Source organism: Herpailurus yagouaroundi, unplaced genomic scaffold (assembly GCF_014898765.1).
Source record: "Herpailurus yagouaroundi ecotype Mexico unplaced genomic scaffold, PumYag 184, whole genome shotgun sequence".
NCBI lineage: Eukaryota > Metazoa > Chordata > Mammalia > Carnivora > Felidae > Herpailurus > Herpailurus yagouaroundi.
The window spans coordinates 7255480-7279900 of record NW_024412415.1 but is presented as its reverse complement, the minus strand read 5'-3'; the positions used below and the strand labels follow the sequence as shown (position 1 = coordinate 7279900).

The following is a 24421-nucleotide window of genomic DNA, read 5'->3' as shown; positions in this document are numbered from 1 at the left end:
TGCCATCACCGGGAGAAGATGGGTGAGGCTTTCTTCTGTGGATTAGAGCCTCTGTGGATTCAGAGCCCAAGATTGAAAGGATCAGAGTAAGGAGTACTGAAATCCCCGCCTTCCTGTGGCACCTCCAATCTCATGAAATGAGAGGAGCCTGTCTCTTGTCTCTCCCCAGGCTGAGGGAGAAGGTGGGGATTGTCTTTCCAGGCAGACAAGAGGGAGGGACTTGGGTGCAGGACGAGAGGTGGCTGCAGGTGACAGGTGTAGGGTCTTTGGGAAAGGGCAAGGATTTCCCTTGCAAAATGCATTCAAACAGACCAGGAGAGAACCTGATCCCAGGGAGGGAATGGGAACTGCGGGGGCCCTACAGGGGGCCCACTGCTGGCTGGAGGGAGGGGTGATGACAGACAGAAGGCTTGGGGGGAGGGGACAGAGGATGGATCCTGAAGGCAGTGGGGCATGGAAGCACAGGGCAGTTCCAGAACGGCTTCCACAGGCTGTCGGGCCTTGTTACAGGATCCACTCCAGTAGCCTTAGAATCACTTTTCCAGGGATTATTTTTGTGCTGGGAATCCTCTTAGCTCCAGCCCTCAGTGGCCCCCATCCTCCTGCCCTGGCCCAGACTGGCCAGCAGAAGCAGTTCTAGGGCCTGGGTGAGGGCCCCCACAGTTGTTAAGGGGCGGAACAAAGGCTCACATGGGACCTGGGGCAGAAAGCCAGGCCCTCAGAGGGGAAGGAAGTCCTGGGCAGAGCCCCCTGCTCCCCCAGCTAAGCTAAGAAGGGTGATAAGGAGGAGTAGGTTAGGCAAGAGGAAGTGGGCTGGCTGAGGGAGGTTGGGACTGAGCTCCCTGGGCCCAGTCAGTGTTAGGTCCATGCACCCTCAGCAGGCAGACAGAACTGAGGCTTCACCAAGCGGCCTCCTGCCCCCTGGTGTTCTCACCCCAGGCCCTGGGCACAGCGCAGAGGAGAGAGCTGGGCAAGAGAGCGCAGTGGAGGCGGTGACAAGGGTTGCAGTGTGTGTGTAGGGTAATGTTGGGTTTGTGGGGGTTCTAGACCTCTGCCAGGCCCAGAGGGCCAAGAGGAGGTATGTGCGGCGGGCGAGGGGCCTGATTGCCTCACTTGTACCTCATTTTCATGGGAGGAAGCATTGAGAAAGAAGAGCTGGGTGTGCAGCAAACTTTGCTTATTCAAACCACCAAATCCCAGCTGCGCCCAACCCCATCCTCAACACCCACCTCCAGGGTGGTCCCAGCCTCCTCAGCTGTGGGAAGAGACTCCTATACTTTAGAGCCAACCTCTGTGGAGGTCCCTTCCCCTGGGGAGCTACTTACACCCTCCCCTCAGGCCCAGCTTGGGCAACAGCATCCCCGGGGGGGGGGGGGTCCCCATATTGTTCCTTCTCCAGCTCCTCACCTGCATCTGACCAGAGATTACTCCTGGGACTGAGGCCCCCAGCTCCAAGGTGACCAGTTCTCAAGACCCGCCCCTCCGTCCTGAACAGCACATAGAAGGAAGCCCTGAGCAGGAAGTGCTGAGGCACAGGGTGAGGGCGGGGGCTTTGTGGAGGGGAGCCTAACCTCCCTGGGCAGGAGCAGTGACCACAGCCCCCCATTGAAAGCAGGGGGGAGGAGACTGATTTAAAAGACAGATGGGCCTCTGGCCAAAGCATTCAGCTCTGCCCCCAGCCACTGCCACCCGTGGGCTAAAAGAGTATCCAGACTTCCGGACCCGCTCGATCGGGGCGGGTGCCATGTGAGCCCAGCCCGGCTGGCTCTCCTCCTTCGGGCCTTTCTTCCTTCCCTCCTCCTACCCACGGGTGCCTGTCCAGCCTCTCCAAAGAGGGACGCTTAGCAGCATGTCTCTGCTCAACCCTGTCCTGCTGCCCCCCAAGGTGAAGGCTTATCTGAGCCAAGGGGAGCGCTTCATCAAATGGGACGATGTGAGTGGGGCAGGGGCCGTGGGCTGCTGGGGCACTGGGGTGCTGGGAGCCCTGTTGTCAGGGGCCTTGTTGGGGTGGGTGGGTTGGTTTATGTCTTCTGGGACCAGGTGCCTGTGTGGCTTGGCCAGGCAGCTGACACAATGGCCTGGATAAACAAACCTGGGGGTGAGGGTGTGTGGCCCTGAGTGTGTGTCCCTGGACTGCAGGGGCTAGGGCTCTGTATCTGGATGTAAGAAGAGGATGGGCTGCCTGGGTGGTCACAGGAGGGAGTTTGTTCGGGTTTGCGTCTGTCCTTCCCCAAAGCCCCCAAGACAAGCAGGATTTGTTGTTCCTGGTCTCAGTACTAGTGGGAAGAAAGTGCCCCAGAGCTGAGGCAGGGGCAGAAGCAGAGGTGAGCCAGGCCCCTGTTCTTGGTACAGAGGGTGCACTCTTGCTCCTCCCCATCTGGCCCTGCCCTGGCCCAGGGGAGCCCCACTCTTCCCATAGCTGCCGTGGGCAGCTACACAAGGCCGGGGGACCCTAAATGAGAACTGGAGGCTTCTGCTGGGAAGGAACTGATTGACTTCTGCTTCTGCTGGCTGTTTTCAGCTGGGCTCCCTGCCACCCCCCTATCTGCAAGGAAAGGGGGAAACCACTGCTTTGCCTTGTATCTTTGTTTCCACTGTCTGTTCCTTCCCAGACTGGGACCTGCTTCCCAGACTCTGGTCCTCCTGGCCCCTGAAAATGTGTGGCGACAGGCCAGGGACTCTCTTGGGCAGTGAGAATAATTTGGGGTCCTTTGTGAGGCTGCTAGGTGGGTCCAGTATTGGAACCACTGTGGGCTGATCGCAGGAAGGGAACTGGAAGGCTCACGGGTGTGTGTGGGCGGGGCGGGGGGGGGGCCTTAGGGCTGGTTCATTCTTACAGGTGGGATGAAGGGGTTCTGGGTCTGTGAGTTAAGGCAGCCTGGGGCTCTACATTAGGCTGAATAATCTGGTTGCCATGACTATGGGTAGGAGGCCCTGGCTAGATGCTTTCTGCTTCCCTAGAAGTGGTGTGGGGGATGTGGCATGGTGGTGACATGTCCCAGGAGACTGTGGAATGGGGGAAGTGGCTCAGAATGAAAAGTGAAGTGGCCTCTCTCGGTTCCTCTGGGAAGTGTGTGTAACTTGACTGGGCAGAGGGCCATTGTGGGGGGGTGGGACATGCTAGCTGGCCTTCTCTGCAAGCCAGTACCTATGTAGCAGGTTGCCCCCCTCCCTTCCCTGGGGCAGGGCACAGCATGACCCCAGGAGCCTGACCTCCATGAGCAGGAATCTCCCAAGCCTAGTCACGGGGCACATGCACTTGTGAGACAGGGCTCTGCTCAGATTGCCTTTGGCCCAGCTGGCCTATGACTTGAGTATGTCGTGTCATGTTGAATAAGCACAATGCAAAAGATGTAATCAACTCCCAACTTAATTTTGTCTCCCACGGTCCCTTTACAGTGTATTTGGTGGGAGAGGCTCTTCTTCTGCCCATGGAAGGAAACTCAGCCAGTCACAAGAGATTCCATTTACTCTTGGGGAACAGACAATCCTATGGTCATTTCTCATAACACCCAATCTTATTTCGGAAACTAGTTATAACTCAAAACTCAAATCTTACTTTGGATGACATCTTCTGCCCTCCTCCTTCTAGGAATGGTTTTAGGTGGACTGCATGTGCTCTGCGAAGGCAGGATTCCCTGATCTTCCACCAAGCCCTCCGGACCATGGGTGCAGGGAGAGATGAGGGAGAGGGGAACAAAGTCCTTCATGAACAGATGCCATCATCAGTTGGCTCATGCTTTCTGAGCCTGGCAGAATGTTAGGCTTATTCTTTCTCTAGTGGACATTTTTGAGGATTCTCCTCAAAGTGAGGAGACCCTCCTTCCCTGAGCTGGTGGTCCCTTATGTAAGGGTCCCTCTGCCATCTCTATTTCAGAAGGTCGCTCAAAATTACTTCTTGGAATCCAGTTACCACTTTCAGTTTCCTATGGTTTTGGACTCTGTCCCTCTTTCCCACAGGCCTCCTCTAAACCTCAGCACATACTCTTGTGTTCACTGCCCCAACAGACTCTGAAGTTTGGGTTTATCTAGCACAATCAGCGTCTCAATGCCTCTGACACTCGGTTTCCTGGGCAGGAGTCAGTCTGCTTTGCCCCACAACTGCAGGGGTGACCAAAGCTTTCTAAGTACAGTTGAAACCCCTCACTAGCTTTAAAAGTGAGGGGTCAGCCCCCCCCCCCCCCAACCCTCCCTTTGGGAGGGAAGGGAATGGAGTTCACAACACAGCTTTCTCTAAAATTATCCCCCTCCCAAATTGTTTTTTCCCCCATACTCTAACCACCCCTGACCTGAGAACCTTGTTTTGACCATTGCCTTTGAAAATTCTGCATTTGGTGTGATTTGGTGTGCAGCAACTACCATGCCTTATTGGAAACTTCAATTTTACCATCTTGTTTTATATGCATACGAAGACCATTAAAATGAAAGATAGCCTGTGTGCTCTGTGAGTGGAACAAGAATTTAGAGCCATTCACTGGCTCTTCAGCAAACACGAAGCACTAAGCTCATGGTCTAGCACATAAACTTATGGCCTAGCTTATGCTACAGCACAGGCTTGTTTCCCTGGAGTCCATAAGCCCTTGGGGATTTTCTGGATGGGCTTCTAGGTGTGTGAACACACACACTGTTATAGCATGTTTCTGGGAAGGCTTTTCAGAAGAGGAGACACTTGGGGTGCTCTTTGAAGGTATTTCAGGCAGGGTTGGGTTCTTAGGCTTGAAGGTGGGAATGCACTTGGTGTCTATGGGACAGTTGGATGGATTGGTGGGGAGTGGTTTGTGGAGGGGAGATGGTGAGCTCTGAAACCCCTGGCTTGGGCCAGGGAAGCTTGGCCTGAGGTCTCAGAGCAGACAGCTAACCCCTTCTGTCTTTTGTTTTTCCTTCCTTCCTTCCTTCCTTCCTTCCTTCCTTCCTTCCTTCCTTCCTTCCTTCCTTCCTCCCTCCCTCCCTCCCTCCCTCCCTTCCTTCCTTCCTTTCTTCCTTCCCTCCCCACTTCTGTCTATAGGAAACCACAATAGCCTCCCCAGTTATCCTCCGCGTGGATCCCAAGGGCTACTACTTATATTGGACACATCAGAGTAAGGTGAAGCAGCCCCTACCTACCATGGCCCTGAGCTCCTGCTGATCTGTTGAGTCAAAGCAACCTTTTGATAATGTAGGGGTGGAGGTGTGAATGCTCAGGGAATACAAAAAGACCTGGAAGGGTGGCTCTGGGGGATCTCCTGTGGGCAGAGGCTATTTGCTTTGGGAGGGAGGATGCAGTCACTCCAACCATGGCTGCCTTGGGCCAAGATGTTCCAGACTTAGCATCCCTTGGAGAGAAAGAGAGAGAAAGGAAAAAGAACTGCCACTGAAGACGGGTTCTCTACCTGTTGTTCTGGGTAAACTGGGGGCTCAGAAAGATTAAATAGGGTCTCAGTACCTGGATGGAGGGAAGGGAGTGGAACCTGGGGAGAATCCAGGATAGCATGGGCAAGACCACAGGCTATACGTCTTGAGCAACTTGAATGGCCAGGGAAGGAATGGGCAGAGGAAGGGAGGAGGCTCCTATGAGTGGAGAGAACCTGATTGGTGAGAAGGGAAGGGTAGGGTCCAGGCCACCCCAGATAGTCTTGGCATCTACAGAAGGCAATTGGTCAAGATGTGAAGGGGTGTTGGAAGTTCCCTCCTCTCTGCTCTTCATTCTTGACTGACCTTTTTGTTCTCATCCCTTCTTTGCTCCTACTGGGACACCCTCCAGGAGATAGAGTTTCTGGATATCACCAGCATCAGGGATACTCGCTTTGGGAAGTTTGCCAAGATACCCAAGGTAGGTGGGCCCAGTGGCATCCCAGGCTCAACATGGCCACAAGCTCTGTGGGGTCAACGCAGGAGTCCCTGTGGGTGTGGGAAGCCTAATCTCTGGAGCAAGGGGAAGAGTTCCCAGACTGGGTAGCGGGGCCTCGTCCCAGAGCGGAGGAAGGGACATGGCTGCTCCTGAGCTTTCCAGAGCTTTGGTACCATAAACAGACATGTCGTGTGGTCAGTTCCTGCCCCTAGAGCACCCTGGACTGTTTGGGTGGTACTGCTTGTGCCCACCCCCTCCCCATCTGGTTTGCCTATATATGCCTAACGCCAGTAGGAAAAATGGAGGAAGGGATTGGTGGGAAGCTGGGTTCCATGAGACTGGGACCTGAGAATTCATCTTCAAATGAAAAGTGGCAAACAAAATACACAGGACTCCCAGGCCCTGTGGCTAGGTTAATCTCCTCCTGTGGGCTCTCCATCTCCACTCCGGCCCCTGGAGTCGGGGATGGGAAGGTGCGGAGGCCCATGACTCCTCAGATGGGGATGGGACTCCGCCCTGGGTGGCCATAGTTCAAACGCTGAGGGGGAGGGACAAGGAGAGCCACAGTGGGCAGGGATGGGGCATACTTCTGATCCCGTGTCGCTGCTTGCTGCAGAGCCAGAAGCTCCGGGATGTCTTCAACATGGACTTTCCTGAGAACAACTTCCTGCTAAAGACGCTCACTGTGGTGTCTGGCCCGGACATGGTGGACCTCACCTTCCACAACTTTGTCTCCTACAAGGAGAACGTGGGCCAGGTGCATGGTGGGGGCACACCTCGCCTGGGGTGGGCACCTGGGGTAGCCTGGGCTTCCTGCGAGACAGGCCAGGGTTGCAGGGGGTGAGGGCACCTGTGTGGTCAGGGGTCTGACTGCGGTGCCCTGGGGTCCTGCAGAACTGGGCTGAAGATGTACTGGCTCTGGTCAAGCACCCGCTGACAGCCAATGCCTCTCGCAGCACCTTCCTGGACAAAATGTAAGTGCCTGTCTGCCCGGCCTTGGTGTGTGGGGTTAAGTGTGCCAGCCCCAGGGCCTAAGTGAGATGCTTTCTGCCCCACCAGCCTGGTAAAGCTCAAGATGCAGCTCAATCCCGAAGGGAAGATTCCTGTGAAGAAGTGAGTTTCCCCAAATCTCTTCCCACACTTTGGCTCAGCTCCTCAAAGCCTTTCCTCTCCAGGTCTGACCCCTGTCTTTGCCTGGTGCCTTTCTCTGCTCCTTCAGTTTTTTCCAGATGTTTCCTGCTGACCGCAAGCGGGTGGAAGCTGCCCTCAGCTCCTGCCACCTCCCCAAAGGCAAGGTGAGTGGTTCTTCTGCCCCAGCCCACCCCCTCTCACCTGAGCTGGCTGTGACAAGAGGCCCAGTGTGGCCAGGTCTGGTCGGGGTGGTGAAGGCAGGGATGATGGCACAGCCCGGCCAACAGCCCCCAAAGCCAATTAACCCTAGAGCACCGGGTCCTGATACTAGGCACAGAGACAGAACCAGGGCAGTGGGGGTGAGGTGCCTGGATCCAGAACAGGTTGGTCTACACCGCCTACTCCTGGGTGGCTGTGCGGGCAGTGGGCGGTGGACTGTGTTCAGGGCAAGCAGGTGGGTGCATCCCCATTCTAGCCTTGGAAGGAAAGGTGAGAGTGAAAGTTCTCACCTAGAGGAGGGAGATAAGGTCAGCAAGGATGGGGGCAATGTGCAGGGGTCTGAAATATGGGGAAGGGGTTAGTTGTGCAGTGTGGGGAGAGGAACAGACCAAGCATTGAAGCTGCCAGGACACAGCCTTTAGCTTAACACAGGAAAACATTTTTCCCCTTCTGGCTAAATAATTTAAAATTACAAGCTGTATGCAGGGTCACCCCATGAGGGGCCTTACGTGGATTACCAAAAAAGGAGCCCTCTGGGCAGATGCAGCCCGAGCCCAGTGTTCCTGCCTGGGTAGGGGAGTGGATCTCAGTCTCCTGTGCCGATGGGGGGCACTGCTTGCACCCCATGGAGTTTTGTCTCCTGATAAGAAATTGTTATGTTATAAATAAATAAAACAAAGACCTCATCGATCACCTGTCCACATGGGTCCTTAAAAGACTACTCCCCCTCCAGGCACAGCTAGTGACTCCTTGATGTAGTCAGTCATAGGAACGCAAGCACAGGGTTAAAGACAGGGTGGAAATGGGCTCCTGCAGAGGGCCCTGCAGCCGGTACTGCTTGCTGCACATCCCCTCTCCTGTTCTCCTGCCTCCTGAGCTCCCACCTTGGCTAAGTCCCCCTTATTTGTCAGCTCTCCTTGTGTCCTGCTAGGACCCACTGACCTATCTTTGCTTGGAGCTGATAGGTCCAAGACCCAGGCTTAGGGAGACAGGGGCTGGCTCTCTTGTTCAGACCCTCTGCTCCAAACCATGACTGATGTTGGCCTTCCTGTATGATCCTGGAAGACATGGGATGGGTTTTTCTGGGATGAAATGCAAAGGCACAGTATCCCTGGAGACCACTAGTCTACTTTCAGTTTCTGCTTCTATAAAGATCCCTAAGCTGGACATTTCACGTAAATGGAAGATACAATATGTCAGACTTCAATCATTTAGTGTGAGGATTTCGAGGTTCTTCCATGTTGTAGCACGCATGAGTACTTCATTCCTTTTTACTGCTGAGTAATATCCCGTAGTTTGGACAGACCACATGTGGCTTATGTATGTTCGTTAGTTGATGACATTTGGGCTGTTTCTACTTTTCGGCTAATTTGAGTAATGCTGCTGTGAACATTCGTGTGCGTGATTTTGCCTGGACGTATGTCTTCAATTCTCTATACCTAGAGGTAGAATAGTTGGGTCGTGTGGCAACTGTCTATTTAACATTTTGAGGAACTGCCAGATTGTTTTCCAAAGAGACTGACCGTTTTATGATCGTACCGGCAATGTACAAGGGTTACAGTTTCCTCACCAACACTTGTTGTTGTCTGTCTTTTTAAAATTTTTGTCATCCTGTGGGAGTGAAGTGGTATCCCATTGTGGTTTTGATTTGCATTTCCCAAATGACTAATGAGACTGAGCATCTTTTCATGTGTTTACTGGTCATTTGCATATCTTCTTTGAAGAAATGTCTATTCAAATCTGCCTGTCTTTCCACTGGGCTATTTGTCTCTTTGCTGGTTGAGTTGTCCCTTTACCGGACATTCGGTGTGCAAGTATTTTCTCCTATTCTGTGGACTTTCTCACTTTCTCGATGGTATGCTTTGAAGCACAGAAGTTTTTAATTAGGGTGAAGTCCAGTTTGTCTTTTTTGTTATTGTTCCTTGGGCTCTTGGGTGTCTCTACTATCGTTGAACTGTCTATTTCTCACTTCAGTTTGGTCGGTTTTTGCTTCGTGCATCTGGGGGCCCTGCTGTTCCGCGCACTGTTTACATTCAAGTTGCGTCTTTTGGAAAAGTTGTCCTCCACTTAAAAAAAACAAAAACAAAAACAAAAACAAAACAAAAACGAAGACAGCTCACTGCTCTGGCAGCAGCATCACTTGCTGCTAACCTTGCTTCCTCCCTGCTCTGGTCATCCCTAGTTCTGATCCTGCCCCAGCCAAGGGTCTAGCCTGTGTCCAAGTTGAGAGGCAAGGCAAACCAGCTAAGCATGCTTTCTGCTCAGCAACCAGCACCTTGAGAAGCCAGTGCTTGGGGGTGTACCTGATGCTGCTCGGCCCGCCCTGAGCCCTCCCTTTGACAGGCCCCCTTGCGCAGGGCTGGGCCTCATTTGTGGGTCTTAGCACTGAGAAGGGGACAGGAATGATCAGGTGACTATCCCCCCCAGAATGATGCCATCAATCCTGAGGACTTCCCAGAATCGGTCTACAAGAGTTTCCTCATGAGCCTCTGTCCTCGGCCAGAAATAGATGAGATCTTCACTTCCTAGTGAGCTTCCTTAGCTGGGCTGGGCATGGGGAAGGGGTGGTGGCTAAAATCCCACTTGCCATGCTGGGAATAAGGGGGCTTCTTTGGAGGAGGCGGTGGTCCATGCTCCCCGGCCAGGGGCTATAGACCTCTCTGGCCTGCAGCCACGCCAAGGCCAAGCCCTACATGACCAAGGAGCACCTGACCAAATTCATCAACCAGAAACAGAGGGACTCCCGCCTCAACTCTTTGCTGTTTCCGCCCGCCCGGCCTGACCAAGTGCGGGGCCTCATCGACAAGTACGAGCCCAGTGCAATCAACGTGCAGAGGGGTGAGGACTAAAGGAGCCCCTCATCCCTGTGGGCCTGGCCTGCTCTGGCAGCTGGGCTGCAGCCCTGACAGCTTTTCCTTGCCCCCCAGGCCAGCTGTCACCTGAGGGCATGGTGTGGTTTCTCTGTGGGCCGGAGAACAGTGTGCTGGCCCAGGACAAGCTGCTACTCTACCAAGACATGACACAGCCACTCAACCATTACTTCATCAACTCCTCACACAACACCTACCTGACAGGTGACCAGGGTGACCTCACTGTGACTTCTCCTTTTACGGGGGCTGCTCCTGTTCCCTGAATCCATCCCTCGCAGGGATCGCCCACAGGCTGCAAAAGGACAGACTGTGTTGGAGAGGGCTCGCACGAGCTGGACCGGCCTCTGGTGAAGCCCCCGCCTCTCCCTTTTGCTCTGGTGCAGCTGGCCAGTTCTCTGGCCTTTCCTCGGCAGAGATGTACCGCCAGGTGCTGCTGGCTGGCTGTCGCTGCGTGGAGCTGGACTGCTGGAAGGGCAGGCCCCCTGACGAGGAGCCCATCATCACCCACGGCTTTACCATGACCACAGACATCTATTTCAAGGTCAGACTCAGTGTGTGGAAGCTGGAGGCAGTGGCACTAGGGAAGGGCCCTGGGCCATAATTTTTCTGGGGGTGCAGCTGAAAGGAGGGGGGAGGTGGGAGGCCTTGACCAGTGAAGGTACTAGAGGGGACCAGAGGAGACAGGGCCAGCAGTGGCCCTCCAGTTCTGTGTGTGTCCTGAAACTGGGGAGTGGGGACGGGTGCCTCTGGGGGTGGGGGGCCTGGAGCACTGACCTCCTCTCGGCTGGGCCCCCTTCTCCTCCAGGAAGCAATTGAAGCCATTGCAGAAAGTGCTTTTAAGACCTCCCCCTATCCTGTCATCCTGTCATTTGAAAACCATGTGGACTCGTACGTATCAGACCTGTTCAGCCTCATTCTCTCTTGTCCCCATCTCCTGCCTGTAGCTGCCCTCTCCCAACTGCCCCCCACCTCTAGCCATGCCCTCCAGCTCTCTCCCGGGTTTTATAAGTTCCTTGGGACCCCAGGCTCTCCTGTCTGTGTCCCTGCCTCCCTGACCTCCTGTGCCCCTGATGACCCAGGTCAGGGCCCCAAAAAGATGGACAAGAAGAGGGTAGAGCTGCTGAAACCTACCCACTTCTGCTCTTTGCAGACCCCGCCAACAGGCCAAGATGGCTGAGTATTGCCGGACGATGTTTGGGGACATGCTACTCACAGAGCCCCTGGAAAAGTTCCCAGTGAGTGGAATTTGCTGTGGGGCATCTGGGCCTGGGGGCTGGGGGCCCAGGGCAGGGTCAAGGCCAGGTTAAGGAGGCAGATGTCCCCAGAAGATGTTGGGGTTTATCTGGGAAGATTGTGGGACCAGAATCTTATCATCTACCATGTGTCAGGCACCGTGTTGGGCTTTGGGGCTATGTTAGCGACAAAGACACAGTTCTAGCCCTCAGGTTGCTTACCTTTTGGTGGGGAGACAGACAAGTAACCAGGTCGTCACAACCAGGGGCTGCTATGGAAGTACTTGGGGATCAGGGAAGTCTTCCTGGAGGAAGGGATGGCTAAGCTGAAATCTGAGGGGGAAACTGGATTATTTTGGTGAGGGTGGGGAAAGAGTATTCTAGCAGCTGGGCAAGAAGAGTGTTGTCTGAGGAACTGCGTACGTTGGGTCAGGCAGGAGCACAGCACACAACAGGATACGATGGGATGAGAGGCTGGAGAAGCAGGCGGGCCAGATGGAGCACAGCTTGGGTACAGAGTTGCTGAGATTGCACCCTGAAGGGGAGGAGTTGGTACTGACCCTCTCCCCTCTCCCTCAGCTGAAACCAGGCATCCCCCTGCCCAGCCCTGAGGATCTCCGAGGCAAGATCCTCATCAAGAACAAAAAGAACCAGTTTTCTGGCCCAGCATCCCCCAGCAAGGAGCCGGGTGGGGAGGCTGAGGGAGACTGCCCACCCAGTGCCTCTGTGGGTGAGGGCACAGGTGAGGCGGCCTGGGAGGGGGGGGTGTGGGAGGGGGAGCATCTGGAGAGGGAGAGAGGGGCTGGGCCTGGAAGGGATGTATGGGGTCCCCAGGCCCCAGTGCTCATGGAGCTGCGTGTGGCAGCGTGGGCTGGTGAAGAAGGAACAGAGCCGGAGGAGGAAGAGGTGGAAGAGGAGGAGGAGTCGGGAAGCCTGAATGAGGAAGAGATCAAGAAGATGCAGTCGGACGAGGTGTGTGGAGGGCAGCCCCTAGCCCCTTCTGCTGTGTCCTCTGCGGAGCCCTCCAGGTGCGGGCAGGGGGCCACCTCCCTGGGCTCTGTACCTGCCCTCCCCTTCTCCACCCTCCCCTCTCTTCCCTAGGGCACAGCGGGCCTGGAGGTGACAGCTTATGAGGAGATGTCCAGCCTAGTGAATTACATTCAACCCACCAAGTTCATCTCCTTTGAGTTCTCTGCCCGTAAGTAAGCATGAAGCGGGAGGAAGGTGGTAAGCTGGAGACGAGGCCAGATTCAGGAGAAGGCCCTTAAGAAGTGCATCCTGACAGCAGAGCAGCTTGATGGGTAGGGAGAAGAGGAAGAAGGACCCCCCCCCTTCCTTGGACTTGGGGACCCTGTCTATAAATAGCCAGCAGAGGAGTCAGGCAAAGGGCTTGTTTAAGTGGCAGTGGCTCCCAGTTTCCCGGCACTGTAGTGAGAAACTTGGCACCTACCAGAATGCTCTGGAGTGTGTCCATGACAGGCAGGCCACTTATGACAGGCCATCTTAGCCCTGTTGGCCTGAGGCTCCTGCAGCCTTCTGCAGGTGCTGTGGCTCTCAGGGATGAATGGAGCCTCGGGCTGGCCCAAGCCCAGGAGCCCTGTTCCCTTCCCCACCTCCTATCTCCCCACCCCAGGCAGGAGAACTCCCAGGAAGGACCAAAGGCAGAGGGAAGGAACAGTGCACATCTGCCCCTTGCACCCTTCCCTTCCTGTGCACACCTATGCTGTTTAACTTCAACTTCTCCTGACACAGGCACAATGCATTCCCCTCATCCTCTGGGCGTGCCCCCCACATAAACACCTCTTTCTGCACACATTTGTGCAGTGTGTACCTCTGCAACATTGACTCCTCATTCCTGGACCCGCACCCTGCAAACTCACCTGTGCTCAGCCACAGCGTGTCCGATCCTTGATGTTTATCCTCCCTCCCCTGCCCCCAAGCCCTCATGTTCAGATATAACTTGCATGCTCACTGTCTGCATATCACAGCATGTTCCTGTACCATCCAGGGCACACACCCCTCACTCTGCAGGACTGTGGCACACACCCCATCCCTATGCACATCTCCCACATATACCCTTTGCCCCCAGCACACCGTTACCCACATGGATCTGCACATCAGCTTGGCCCCCTAAGCCCTTGGGCCTCAGCAGAAATGCTGGGTTGAAGGGATCTCTGTGCTGGAGGGAGCTAGCCTAAAGGGAGGGGAGGAAGGAGGGAGGAGGACAGCCTGACATGGGCCCCCTGCCCTTTCTCTCCGACACAGAGAAGAACCGAAGTTATGTCATCTCCTCCTTCACAGAGCTCAAGGCTTACGACCTGCTCTCCAAGGCCTCGGTGCAGTTTGTGGAGTATCCTTGAGGCCTCAATAGCTAGGGTCCCTGGTGGGGGTGGAGGGTTGGGGACAGGGCTCCCAGAAGGAGCTGTTGGGTCCTCCTGGTGTGGGCAGCCTTCGGCCGGGCTCCTAAACTCTGAGGCAGCTACAACAAGCGCCAGATGAGCCGCATTTACCCTAAGGGCACCCGCATGGACTCCTCCAACTACATGCCCCAGATGTTCTGGAATGCTGGTTGCCAGATGGTTGCCCTCAACTTCCAGACGATGGGTGAGGGTACTCCTAGGCCCCTGAGAACCTTCCCCTGCCCCCTGCCTCTCCCACCTTCACCCCATCCCTGTGGGGAGGGGGGGTCTTTAGAACAGCTCAGTGTCTTTAGAACATCAGTGTCCTGATGTTTGTTCAGGCTGTGGGAGCACGTGCAGGTGTGTGAGCGGTCAGGGATCTAAATGCATTAGCTCATGCCTATATGATTGCACGTGTACGGGTATGTATGTGAAGGTGCCAGGGTGCTGGCGTGGGTTCTGGCTGCTCTGCCTGAATGGGCCCATCGAAACACCTGCTTCGCTGGCCTCAACTTCCACAGCGAGCTGTGGTCTGGTCGTGGCTTTGTTCCTGCTGACTCCAGGTTGTGGAGCTTTCCTGAGAGATGAGACACCCCAAGGGAACAGGCTAGGTCAGGAGAGACCCTCATTCTCACAGTCAACCCAAGCGCCCCATTCACAAGATAGGAGAGGCTGAGAAATGTAGGACACAGAGACTGGGTGCAGACCGAGGGCCGGGCCTTCCTCACTGAGTGCCCCTGTCCCCCCAGACCTGCCCATGCAGCAGAACATGGCGCTGTTTGAGTTCAATGGGCAGAGTGGCTACCTCCTCAAGCATGAGTTCATGCGCCGGCCAGACAAGCAGTTCAACCCCTTCTCAGTGGACCGCATCGATGTGGTGGTAGCCACCACCCTCTCCATTACGGCAAGGCCCTGAGGTGGACAAGTGGCCGGGAGGGCTGGGGACTTGAGGAGAAAGAGCTCTACTCCTCCCCTCCCAACCCCCCTCCCCTGATATCCTGAAAACTTCAGCCCAAGCCAGTTCGTGCAGTAGCAAGTTGCCTTGGAAACTGCCTCCTCCTCAGCACTGGAAGCTGCCTCTTGGTCCCCATGGAAACCAAGGGGAAGGGCTGAGGCTGGGATGGGGGAGGGGAGAAGAGTAGGCAGAGTGGGTCCACAGGAGCCCCAGGCCCTGGGGGAGGGTGCTGATCCTTCCTTGCCGGGGGAGGGAGGTGGGGAGGCCCCCACTTCTTCCCTGAATGCTGGAAGCACCTGGTCGCCAAGAGCTTAGCTGTAACCCTTGAGCCACACAGCCCCAGCTGAATGGGGCTCTTCACAGTATGCAAGAATGGATGCTTTAGCCACAGGAGCTGGAGGCCCCAGGTGCTAGGGAAGGGCCTGGGTGGGCAGGCTGACGCCGGCCTCCCATGGGCCCCACCCCTAGGTGATCTCTGGGCAGTTCCTGTCAGAACGCAGTGTGCGCACCTATGTCGAAGTGGAGCTGTTTGGTCTTCCTGGGGACCCTAAGAGGCGCTATCGCACCAAGCTGTCACCCAGTGCCAACTCTATCAATCCTGTCTGGAAGGAGGAGCCCTTTGTCTTTGAGAAGGTGGGGACCTAGGGCAGGGGCTGGGGTCTGTCCCTACTTCTTGGCCTCTACTTATAGAAAAGAGGAACTAAATAAAGGGACTTCCTTCATCCTCTCCCCTCCCCTCTCCTCCCCCCATGGTTTCCTGATTTTTAAGAGTCCCAAATCCACGTTTACAGAAGTTTGTGAGCAGGTGCGTGCATGCATGTGTGTGTGTGTGTGTGTGTGTGTGTGTGTGTGTATGTTCATGTTAGGATGAGAGGCAGAAATGTGAACTCCCAGTCGAGGGTACAGAATGCCACGGAATTGTGAGGGTCTTTTGCTCTGCTCCCATTGGATGCTCATTGGCAAGGCTGTCAAGGGTTGCCTGCACCAGGACCCCCGAGCCCTGGGCTGCATACCCAGCCCTTCTCCCCTGCGTGGACCAGCCATGGCATGAGCTGAGAGGATGCCTACGTGTGTGGCCTAGAGTGTGCCAAATCTGGTAACACCTGCCATGTTCTCACACTGACGCTAAGACTTCTGAAGCTAGGGAGGTGGGTAGGTTGGCCACCTCCTAGCTTGTCCTGTCCCGAACTCTCCTTAGATCTTGATGCCTGAGCTGGCCTCCCTCAGGGTGGCTGTAATGGAGGAAGGCAACAGATTTCTTGGACACCGCATCATCCCCATTAATGCCCTGAATTCTGGTAAGGATGGAGTCCTTCTTTGCTGTTGTCAGCCGGTCTGAGACGAAGGCCAGTATTAGGAGCCTGTCCAGAGGGTGGGGCTGCTTCAGGGAGGTGGCCCTGAGACCTTACCTAACCCTCTCAAGTTATCAGCCCTAAGGAGTGTGGCAAGAATAGGAAACTGACAGAGGTGGGGCCTCTGCCCACCTATCAGAATGCCTGTAATATTCTGGAACTACTGGGGCAATTTCCCAAGTAGCTGATACTTACTGGGCACTTAAAATGAGTTAGGGCTTATAACACGTTCTCACTTAATGCTAACAATAACCACATGGGTAGACGCTAGTCACCCCATTTCACAGCTGAGGAAAATCTCAGAGATTTAAACTAATCTGCCCAAGGTCACACAACCAGGAAGGTACAGAATCAGACTCAGGCTCTGGCCTCTTTGACTCTAAAGCCAGGAGTCTTGAGTAACTAGCTGCTCCTGTGCAGTGCTGGGCAGCAATGAGCATGGCTTACTGCCCACCCTGCCATGCCCAACAGGCTACCACCATCTGTGCCTGCACAGCGAGAGCAACATGCCCCTTACCATGCCTGCGCTTTTTGTCTTCCTGGAGATGAAGGACTATGTACCTGACACCTGGGCAGGTAGGAGGCCCTTAGTATGTTGGGAGCCGGGATCCACTCACTCCCCCTCCCCTTCCTCAAGCCAGCCTCCAGAGTGGGGCAGGACAGGGCATCCTGGGGTAGGTGAGGATGGGGGAGGCTTCCAGGTACATCTCCATACCAGGCCAGTGATGCCCCTCTGCACCCAGATCTCACCGTGGCTCTTGCCAATCCCATCAAGTTCTTCAGTGCCCACGATAAGAAGTCTGTGAAGCTCAAGGAAGCCATAGGAGGTCTGCCTGAGGTCTGTGTTGCCTGGTCCAGGAGCTTTGCCCTCTGGGAGGGAAGATGAGGGAGGAGGCAGAGTCCTAGGTTGAAAGACCAAGAGATGTTGGTGCTATGTTCCAAATCTGCTCTCCCTACACAGAAACCCTTCCCACCCGGGAGTCCGGTCGCCGGCCACGTCAATGGGGCACTGGCCCCACTGAACAACGGGTCTGCAGGTAAGCACTGCAGGGTCCTCCCACAGACTGGAAGGGCCTCGACCTCTCCAGCGGTACCCACAGCATCCCCCCAAAATAGACTTTCACCTGGGATGGGAACAACTGTGTGAGAAGTCGCAGCGCCAGGAAAGTGCGCTACAGGGGGCCCATAATGCCCCCCCCCCCCCCCCCCCCCCCCCCAGGGAGGGGGGAGTAGCCTACAGAACTAATCCCGTCTGTCCAGCACCTCTTAGCCCACGCTGTGGCTCTTGCAGCAGCCGGGGCCAGGGCCAGGGCCAGGGAGCAAGCCGTGAAAGAAGCTGCGGGTAAGGCCTGCTGAGTCCGAGTGATCTTGGGAACGAGCCTGGGGAGGGTCCTAGACTCCTGGGGGGTGGGGGTGGGGGTGGGGGTTCTGGGAGGCGGCGCACCTCACCCCGGCCCCCGCAGAGCCACGGACGGCCAGCCTGGAGGAGCTGCGGGAGCTGAAAGGCGTCGTGAAGCTGCAGCGGCGGCACGAGAAGGAGCTGCGGGACCTGGAGCGGCGCGGCGCGCGGCGCTGGGAGGAGCTGCTGCAGAGGGGCGCGGCGCAGCTGGCCGAGCTGGGGCCGCCGGGCGCGGGGGGCTGCGGGGGCCGCGGGCTCGGCGCAAGCAAGGGCTCCCGCAAGAAGAGGTAAGGGCGGCGGCGGCGGGCCCTGCCCTCCGAGGCGGGCTCAGGGCCTGTCCCCACACGTGGCCTCCACAGGACCCCGCTCTGCGAGGAGGCCGCCGGGGCCGCGCCGAGCGAGGGCCGCGAGGGCCCCGAGGGCGCGGACGCGCGCGCGCGGGAGCTGAAGGACCGCCTGGAGCTGGAGCTGCTGCAGCAGGGCGAGGAGCGGTACGAGTGCATCCTGAAGCGCAAGGAGCAGCACGTGGCCGAGGTGCCCGGGCGGGGGAGGGGAGGGAGCCACAACCCAACCAACACCACCCGGTCCCCACCGCCTCACAGCAAAGGGCTCCTCTAGCCAAGCTCATCCTTGCACAACTGCCCCCCCCCACCTCCCGCAGCAAATCGCCAAGATGATGGAGCTGGCCAGAGAGAAGCAGGCTGCGGAGCTGAAGACCCTCAAGGAGACCTTGGAGACGTATGATTGCCTCCCGCCCATGCCTGACTCTTATCTCCCAGGAGGGCTCAGGCCCCTCAGAACATCTTCCTGATGCTTGTCTTTCTGCAGTGATACCAAAGAGATGAAGAAAAAGCTGGAGGCCAAGAGGATAGAGCGGATCCAGGCCATGGTCAAAGTCACCTCGGACAAGATGGCTCAAGAAAGGTGAGCCCTGGAGGGAGGCCCAGGCCTCAGACTCCAGGGCCGGTCTGAGAAGGGACCACTCCAGGTGGGAAGGGGCCTGTCTACAAGTGGATCCTGACTTACTTTCCAGAGATGTGCCTGTCCCCTGGGTTTCTAAAGTTAATCCCATTTCTGTCACCTCTGATCGGAGTGTCCTCCTTAGGCAAAACACAGAAGCCATCAGAAAGGAGAATCAAAATTCTCAGAAAGGAGAATTTAAGGGAAAACCAATCATACAAAGAGGGAGGTGCAACCTTGGGACAGTAGCTCGCGGGGGGGGGGGGGGGCCCACACACCTTGTAGGACAGTGCACTTCAGTGAGGAAGCCCTTTCCTCAGACAGTCCCTGGAGCTCCCAGTGGCCCCTCAAGTCCTCCTTGGGTCCCCATGATTACCCCCTCTGGCTGGTTCTGCTCTTAGGGTGGAGTTCTCATTTTGTCTACACACTGAGGAGACTTGGTCTCATTCAACTCTTCCTAGGGGCCCCCTGCCCTCTCTGAAACTCTGATCTCCTCAACAGGCTGAAGAGAGAGATTAACAACTCTCACATTCAGGAGGTGGTGCAAGCCATCAAGCAGGTGTGTAAGAGCTGTGTCCTTCATACACACACACACACACACACACACACACACACACACACACACTACATAGGAGGGAAGGGGTGGTCCCAGGCCTTTACTTTGCCTTTAAGAGATGCACAGTCCAGAACAGGCCCTGCAGCTAGGGATGGGAGGAGGCAATGAAGAGGAAGAGGAGTCCCCAGGCTATCCCGTGGTTCTGGCCTTTGTGGGAGGGTGGGGTACCAGCCTAAGGGGATCTGTCTATGGCCAGTCACCCTGGATGGAAATGTTAAGGGGCTAGATGGCCAGGGGAGGATGGGATGTGAGGGGGGCTTCCTGAGGCTCCGAGAAGTCAGAAAAGGAAGGAAAACCTGCTGAGAATGGACCTAACCGCCTCCCCGCCCCCCCACCATTAACAACACTAACACAGCTCGCTTTTACTGAGACCTGACCTCATACCAGGCTCTCAACCAGGTACTTGACTTGAACTGTCTCATACACTCCTGCACAATCCAGCAAGACACACTATTCATTTTACAAATTTGAAAGAACTGTTTGAAGGGTAACAAATTTGTCCCCAGTCTTACAGCTGGTTAACTGGGACTGTAGCTGGATTCCAAGCCAGGTTGCCTGTCTGTGCTATCCTGATTCCCTGCCTCTCACTCCCACCCAGATGACAGAGAACCTGGAGAAGCACCAGGAGAAGCTGGAGGAGAAGCAGGCAGCTTGCCTGGAGCAGATCCGGGAGATGGAAAAGCAGGTGACAGGGACCACTCCCCTGGCCACCAGCAGAGTTGGCCTGCCCCGGGGAGCTGCCAGTCAGGGGATGGGGTGAGGGGAAGGGGACTCAGCCTTCACTGGTGGACCACAGGCCCCGATTCCCACGGGGTCCTGGGGCCCTTTAAGAGGAGGTAGTTCTATACATCTCTTTGCCTGGTTGGTACCCCCTTCCCTGAGAGGTTCCCTGATGGTCTCCACTACCTTCCACCTCCCACCCCAGTCTCCTGGGAGCTCTAAACAGACTGGGCATCCCCTTGTCTGACTGTCCAGAGAGTGGGCGGTTGGCCCCTTCTGAGACAGGTGGTGATCTTTGCTGTCCCCACAGTTCCAGCAGGAGGCACTGGCAGAGTACGAGGCCAAGATGAAGGGCTTGGAGGCCGAGGTGAAGGAGTCAGTGAGGACCTGCCTCAGGGACTGCTTCCCCTCTGAGGCCAAGGACAAGCCTGAGAGGTCCTTTGGGGCCTTCAAGGAGCTGTGTGAGCAGGACCCACTCACAGCAAAGGCAGATGCCCAGGAGAGTCGCCTCTGATGCCCCCATCCCACTGGGACATTCTGTAAGGACATTCGCTCTTCTCTGGGATGTGGCTCCATCCCCCTGGGAGGAAAGGCCCCCGCATTCTAAGGCTGTCGGAAGCTGGGGCTCCCTTGGACTCTGGAGCCCCCTCCTGCAGCTAAGCTGGAGGAGGAGGCAGGAACCTGGTACCATCAGGGCAGGGGCCTGTCTGGGTTTAGAGGCCCTCTCCAGTCGGACTTCCTGCTCTTCATCCCTCACTTCTTCCTCTGAATGAGTGTCACAGATTCGTTGAGGGCACAAGAATATGGACTGGGAGGCAGGAAATGGGGTCCTGGCCCCACTCCACCTTTCCTAGTGAGCAACCATTGGTGCCCCACTCCGGACTCACTGTTCTCACCTGGAGGGTTAGGTCTGGCCACCTGGAACCTCCACTCTAGAAACTCTAGTTCAAGCAGGACCAAACTCCAAACCCTGCTGCTGTGAGGCCCCATCTCAGACCTGTCCTGAGTTGGCCTCCTTGTCAGCTCCCTGATGTGGAGCCTGGCACTACCTCCAAGCTCCCTGGGGACAGCTGCTTCCGGGATCCCAGGCTGAGGTCCCTTCCCTGGCCTCCTGCCCGTGGGGGATGGGAGGCTGACATGGAAAAGCTGCCTCAGATGTCTGGTCTCTGAGACACTGGGCCTCTGGCTCGCAGGGAGGGGCCAAGGAAGGCCTTTGGGACACTCTTCTAGGCCTGGGGGCGGGGGGGGGGTGGTTACTTCCTAGTATGCACCCCCACGCAGGCTGCCTGACAAGGTCATTATCATTTTCTCTCCTGCCTTTATGAGATTTATTTATTTTTTCCCCTTCTTACTGCTACTGAAAAGAACCCTGTCCCAATATTTCCTGCCTAAGCCTGGTCTCTGCTCTACAGCTAAGAAATGGGAGGCAGGGGCAGTATGCTCCTGAAATGAAACAGCCTGGGGAGTAAAATAAAAAAACCCTTTGGGAGCTGAACCCCAGGATGAAGTCCCTTCCAGAGCCCAGCGGAAAGGAATGGCCCTGCCTCTGGGCACGAAGGGGATTCACTTCCCCTTCTGGCAGCTCTGATGCCACAACCACTGGAAAATGAGGTCACTCCTTCTCTCCACCCGCCCCCAGATGTGGGCTTTCCTTGTCTCCACCCTCAGGGCTTACAGCAGAAGAGCCTGTTGCAAAGGTGCCCCCCACCCTCTTGGGGAGCTGTGAACCTCCAGGCCACCTGGGCCCCTTTAGGCAGACTTAGAGCGATCACATTCTTAGGCCCCCGTGGTACTTATGGTTGAACCCAACGCTTGCTCGACAGGGGCTTGGGGGCAGCTGTTCGCCGCATCTGTGGCATGGTCCCAAATCCCAAATGGGAACAGGCACTGGCCTGGGAGAAACCAGGTGGGGATTGATTCTGGGAAGAGGTTGTTTTCTTATCAGAGAGTTATAACAAATGCCATTAGCTCTGAGCACCTGTGCCTTCGAAAAATAAACAGAACCACCGCCACCACCCTCCGTACCTCTGGGGGCCGGACCTCTGGGATCCCAGCATTCCCGGGTTGCAGGTTGAGACTAGGGGTCCTGCTCATTCACAGCAGTAAGGCCTGTCATTGACACGTCCCGCTTGCATACACACTGGATACAGCCAAGGGTGGGACACTTGTACCCCAGAGCAGTGTGCTGTCTTTAGTTCTCCTGCTGGGCACTCCACTGCCCCATCTCCCTGCCAGCCCAGGGGTAGAACCGTGTAGGGATGAGGATCCAGGCTAGACGAGCTCACTGACCCAGGCACGTGGGCATAAGCCAGAGCCAGTGCCAAATAGAGTCAACTGGACAGTCCCCTGTTTTTGCCCGAGACTGCTGAGGGGAAGGAGAAGCTGCCTTCCCCGAGCCTCTCAGCCAGACGGGGCAGTTTCTGGGCTCCCCAGTGTGGAGCTGGGAAGCCCAGGAATAGGGAAGGAAATGCAATCCTGCCTCTTGGAGAGGCATCTGCATAGCAGGTTGGGGGCCAGCCCCAGATACCCACCTCCCTGCTTTCTGTCCTCTGGAAAAAGGGCAAGGTGCCCCCCTGGGAAAATGTCATAGTCTTTGGGCCCTGGAGATGAGTTAATCTCTGGTTGTAGGGGATGTGCAGAGGAGAGGTTGATGCCTTCCCTCAGGGCCCTGAGCAGGTGAATTCCTGCTGTGTATCTGTGGGGCTGGGGCAAGGTTCCCCGTCCATTCATCATGCCTCAGTTTCACCTTTTACATGAAGAGAAGGGTCCCCGCCCCTTCCCAGTCCCATTGCTGACTCAGATACTAGAGTCCCCTGCTGACTCACCCCACCCCCTGCACCCCCCACCCCCTCCCCGGCTCTCTGGATCTCCCAGGCATGTGCCACCTGGCCCAACCCTGCCGAGCTGGTGCAACATGACAGGGTGAGGGGGCTGGTGACACTTGAGGGGGAAAGAAAGGGGTCTGGGAGGGGTGCTGGCTGCAGACAGAATGACAGACTGCAGACCTGAGCCTAGCGCCTCTGGGAGGAAGCTCTTTTGCCAGCCTGGGGCCTGCCTGGGGGAGAGGCTCAGCAGGTGGAGGGGAGGAGAGTGTGGAGTGCCTGCCTGCTCCCTGCCTCAGCTCCATCTCTTGTCAGCCTTCAGCTCCCTAAGCGACAGCTTCTAATTCTGGCTGTTGGGGCCTCTGCTCTGCGGCACCGTCTCAGCTCTTTTTTTCCCCCCCAGTTTTGCTATTTCTTTTCTGCTCAGAACCTACTGAGCCTACGGAAAAGTCAGAGCTAGGGCTCCAGGGCCTGAGACCCGCCACAGGCCTGACTGGCTTGGTGATGACAGATGGGGCAAATGCACTGGCTGCTCCTTCTAAAGAGTGGCCAGCATGGCGCTGTCTGCCAAGCCAGGGTGGAGGCCCTGACAGGAACCTCTGGCTCCTGTGCTTCTCTGGAACTGTCTCCATCCATCCCAGGAACAGAGGCGGAAGCCCCAATGAGGAGGGAGTCCATGGTTCTTTAGGACAGAGCAGTGACCCATTCCATGTTCCCGCTGCTTCTCTCCTCTACCTGGGGTGTGTCGCTGCCTGGCTTGTCAGGCGGGCCTGCCACATGCAGATTCCAGGGTTACCTCCTTCCCCGACTCTGGAAACAGGAGGGAAGAAAGCAATTTCCCTCATGCTGCAAAAAGGGGAATTGAGTCATGAAGGGAAGGAAAGCCTTTCTTCTGCTGAGGCGGGCGGAGAGCTTTCCTGCACCCCTACTGGGGTTGGAGAGTCTATACTCACCCTGAGGCGACACCCCAGGAGGGGCCCCCATGTCTGGGGTGGGCGAGTTTGGATTTTCTACACTCTGAATAACCATGTAGCTCTTACCCTGACACTCTCTAGCTTGATCTTGCCAGAAGTAGGCAGGGCCAGTATTGTCGGCTTCATTTTGCAGATGAGACAATGCAGGCCTGGAGCCACACTGCTAATAAATGCCTTCAAGCTGTGACTTAACTCCAATGTCAAATGCTGTGCCCTTTTTGGAAAATGGGCAGAGCAGAGGGATTAAAGAATGAGAGAAGATAAAGGGAGTGGGAGCTTGACAGTGTGTACAGGTATATATCACATGCACACACACCACCACCGCCACCACTAACCCCCCCCCCCCCCCCCGCCACCCCCCAGAACAGAGGGGTGTGGGAGTCCCCGCCCCATAGCTGGGCTCAGGATGCCAGTGGGCATCCCTGAAGCCTGGGAGCTGGAGAAAGGCAGGAAGCCTGGAGTGCAGGGCCCAATGTGCACTTTGTCACTCACCCATCTGAGCCCACTGTCTTCTTTCTGGAAGGGCAAATCCTCTCCTTGCCCAGAATCTTTCCACAGGCGGCTCCTGCTGCAAAGCATACTATCAATGCTCTGCCCAGGCTCAGGACACCTTTAGGATTCCCTTAATTTCCTGTCTTCTGTAGGAAGGTTCTCAGTAAAGCAGCCCTCAATACTGTCCCCTACAGGTGTTTTTCTTGCTTCCTGGCCTGGCCTCAGTAACCCTGTCTGGAATGTCTTCCTCATTTCCTAGCAGCCAGATCCCCCACAGGCTTGAAGACCACCTCAGAAGTCCTGTCTTCAGACTTCCTCCAGAGCCTTCTCCTCCCCACAACTCCACCTTTTCCTCTGAGCACTGTCTCAGTTTTGTATTTAACCTATGTATTGAGCCCTTGGTGATAGCCTCTACTTTTTTGTACCGGTCTTGTCTTCCCTGCTTGGGAGGGA

The 24421-nt window shown here is 56.2% G+C and overlaps 1 protein-coding gene and 1 long non-coding RNA gene across 4 annotated transcripts; one reads left to right on the top strand and one right to left on the bottom strand.

The window, feature by feature from the left end:
• Positions 1-1676: 1676 nt before the first annotated feature.
• On the top strand, positions 1677-23668 carry PLCB2 (phospholipase C beta 2). Of its 3 annotated transcripts, none has more exons than XM_040492270.1 (32): positions 1677-1933; positions 5006-5083; positions 5741-5809; positions 6444-6584; positions 6722-6801; positions 6887-6940; positions 7047-7122; positions 9605-9705; positions 9849-10015; positions 10105-10251; positions 10431-10588; positions 10853-10935; positions 11198-11282; positions 11859-12021; positions 12145-12251; positions 12381-12477; positions 13545-13629; positions 13759-13883; positions 14428-14582; positions 15102-15266; positions 15832-15931; positions 16457-16561; positions 16729-16823; positions 16947-17022; positions 17280-17327; positions 17449-17671; positions 17744-17918; positions 18046-18122; positions 18213-18308; positions 18846-18903; positions 19559-19645; positions 19991-23668. In XM_040492270.1, the coding sequence occupies exons 1-32, from the start codon at positions 1850-1852 to the stop codon at positions 20192-20194; spliced, it is 3564 nt and encodes a 1187-aa protein (XP_040348204.1). In that variant the 5' UTR covers positions 1677-1849; the 3' UTR covers positions 20195-23668. The 3 variants fall into 3 exon arrangements, with proteins under 3 accessions (XP_040348204.1, XP_040348203.1, XP_040348202.1); XM_040492269.1 differs by having other exon boundaries at positions 17277-17327; XM_040492268.1 differs by having other exon boundaries at positions 17256-17327.
• Positions 8858-17344, bottom strand: LOC121041501 (uncharacterized). The gene is made up of 4 exons (XR_005795768.1): positions 17249-17344; positions 16736-16887; positions 10245-10339; positions 8858-9243 (listed from the first exon to the last, which is right to left on the bottom strand). It is a non-coding gene; the product is annotated as an uncharacterized LOC121041501 (long non-coding RNA).
• Positions 23669-24421: the final 753 nt, after the last annotated feature.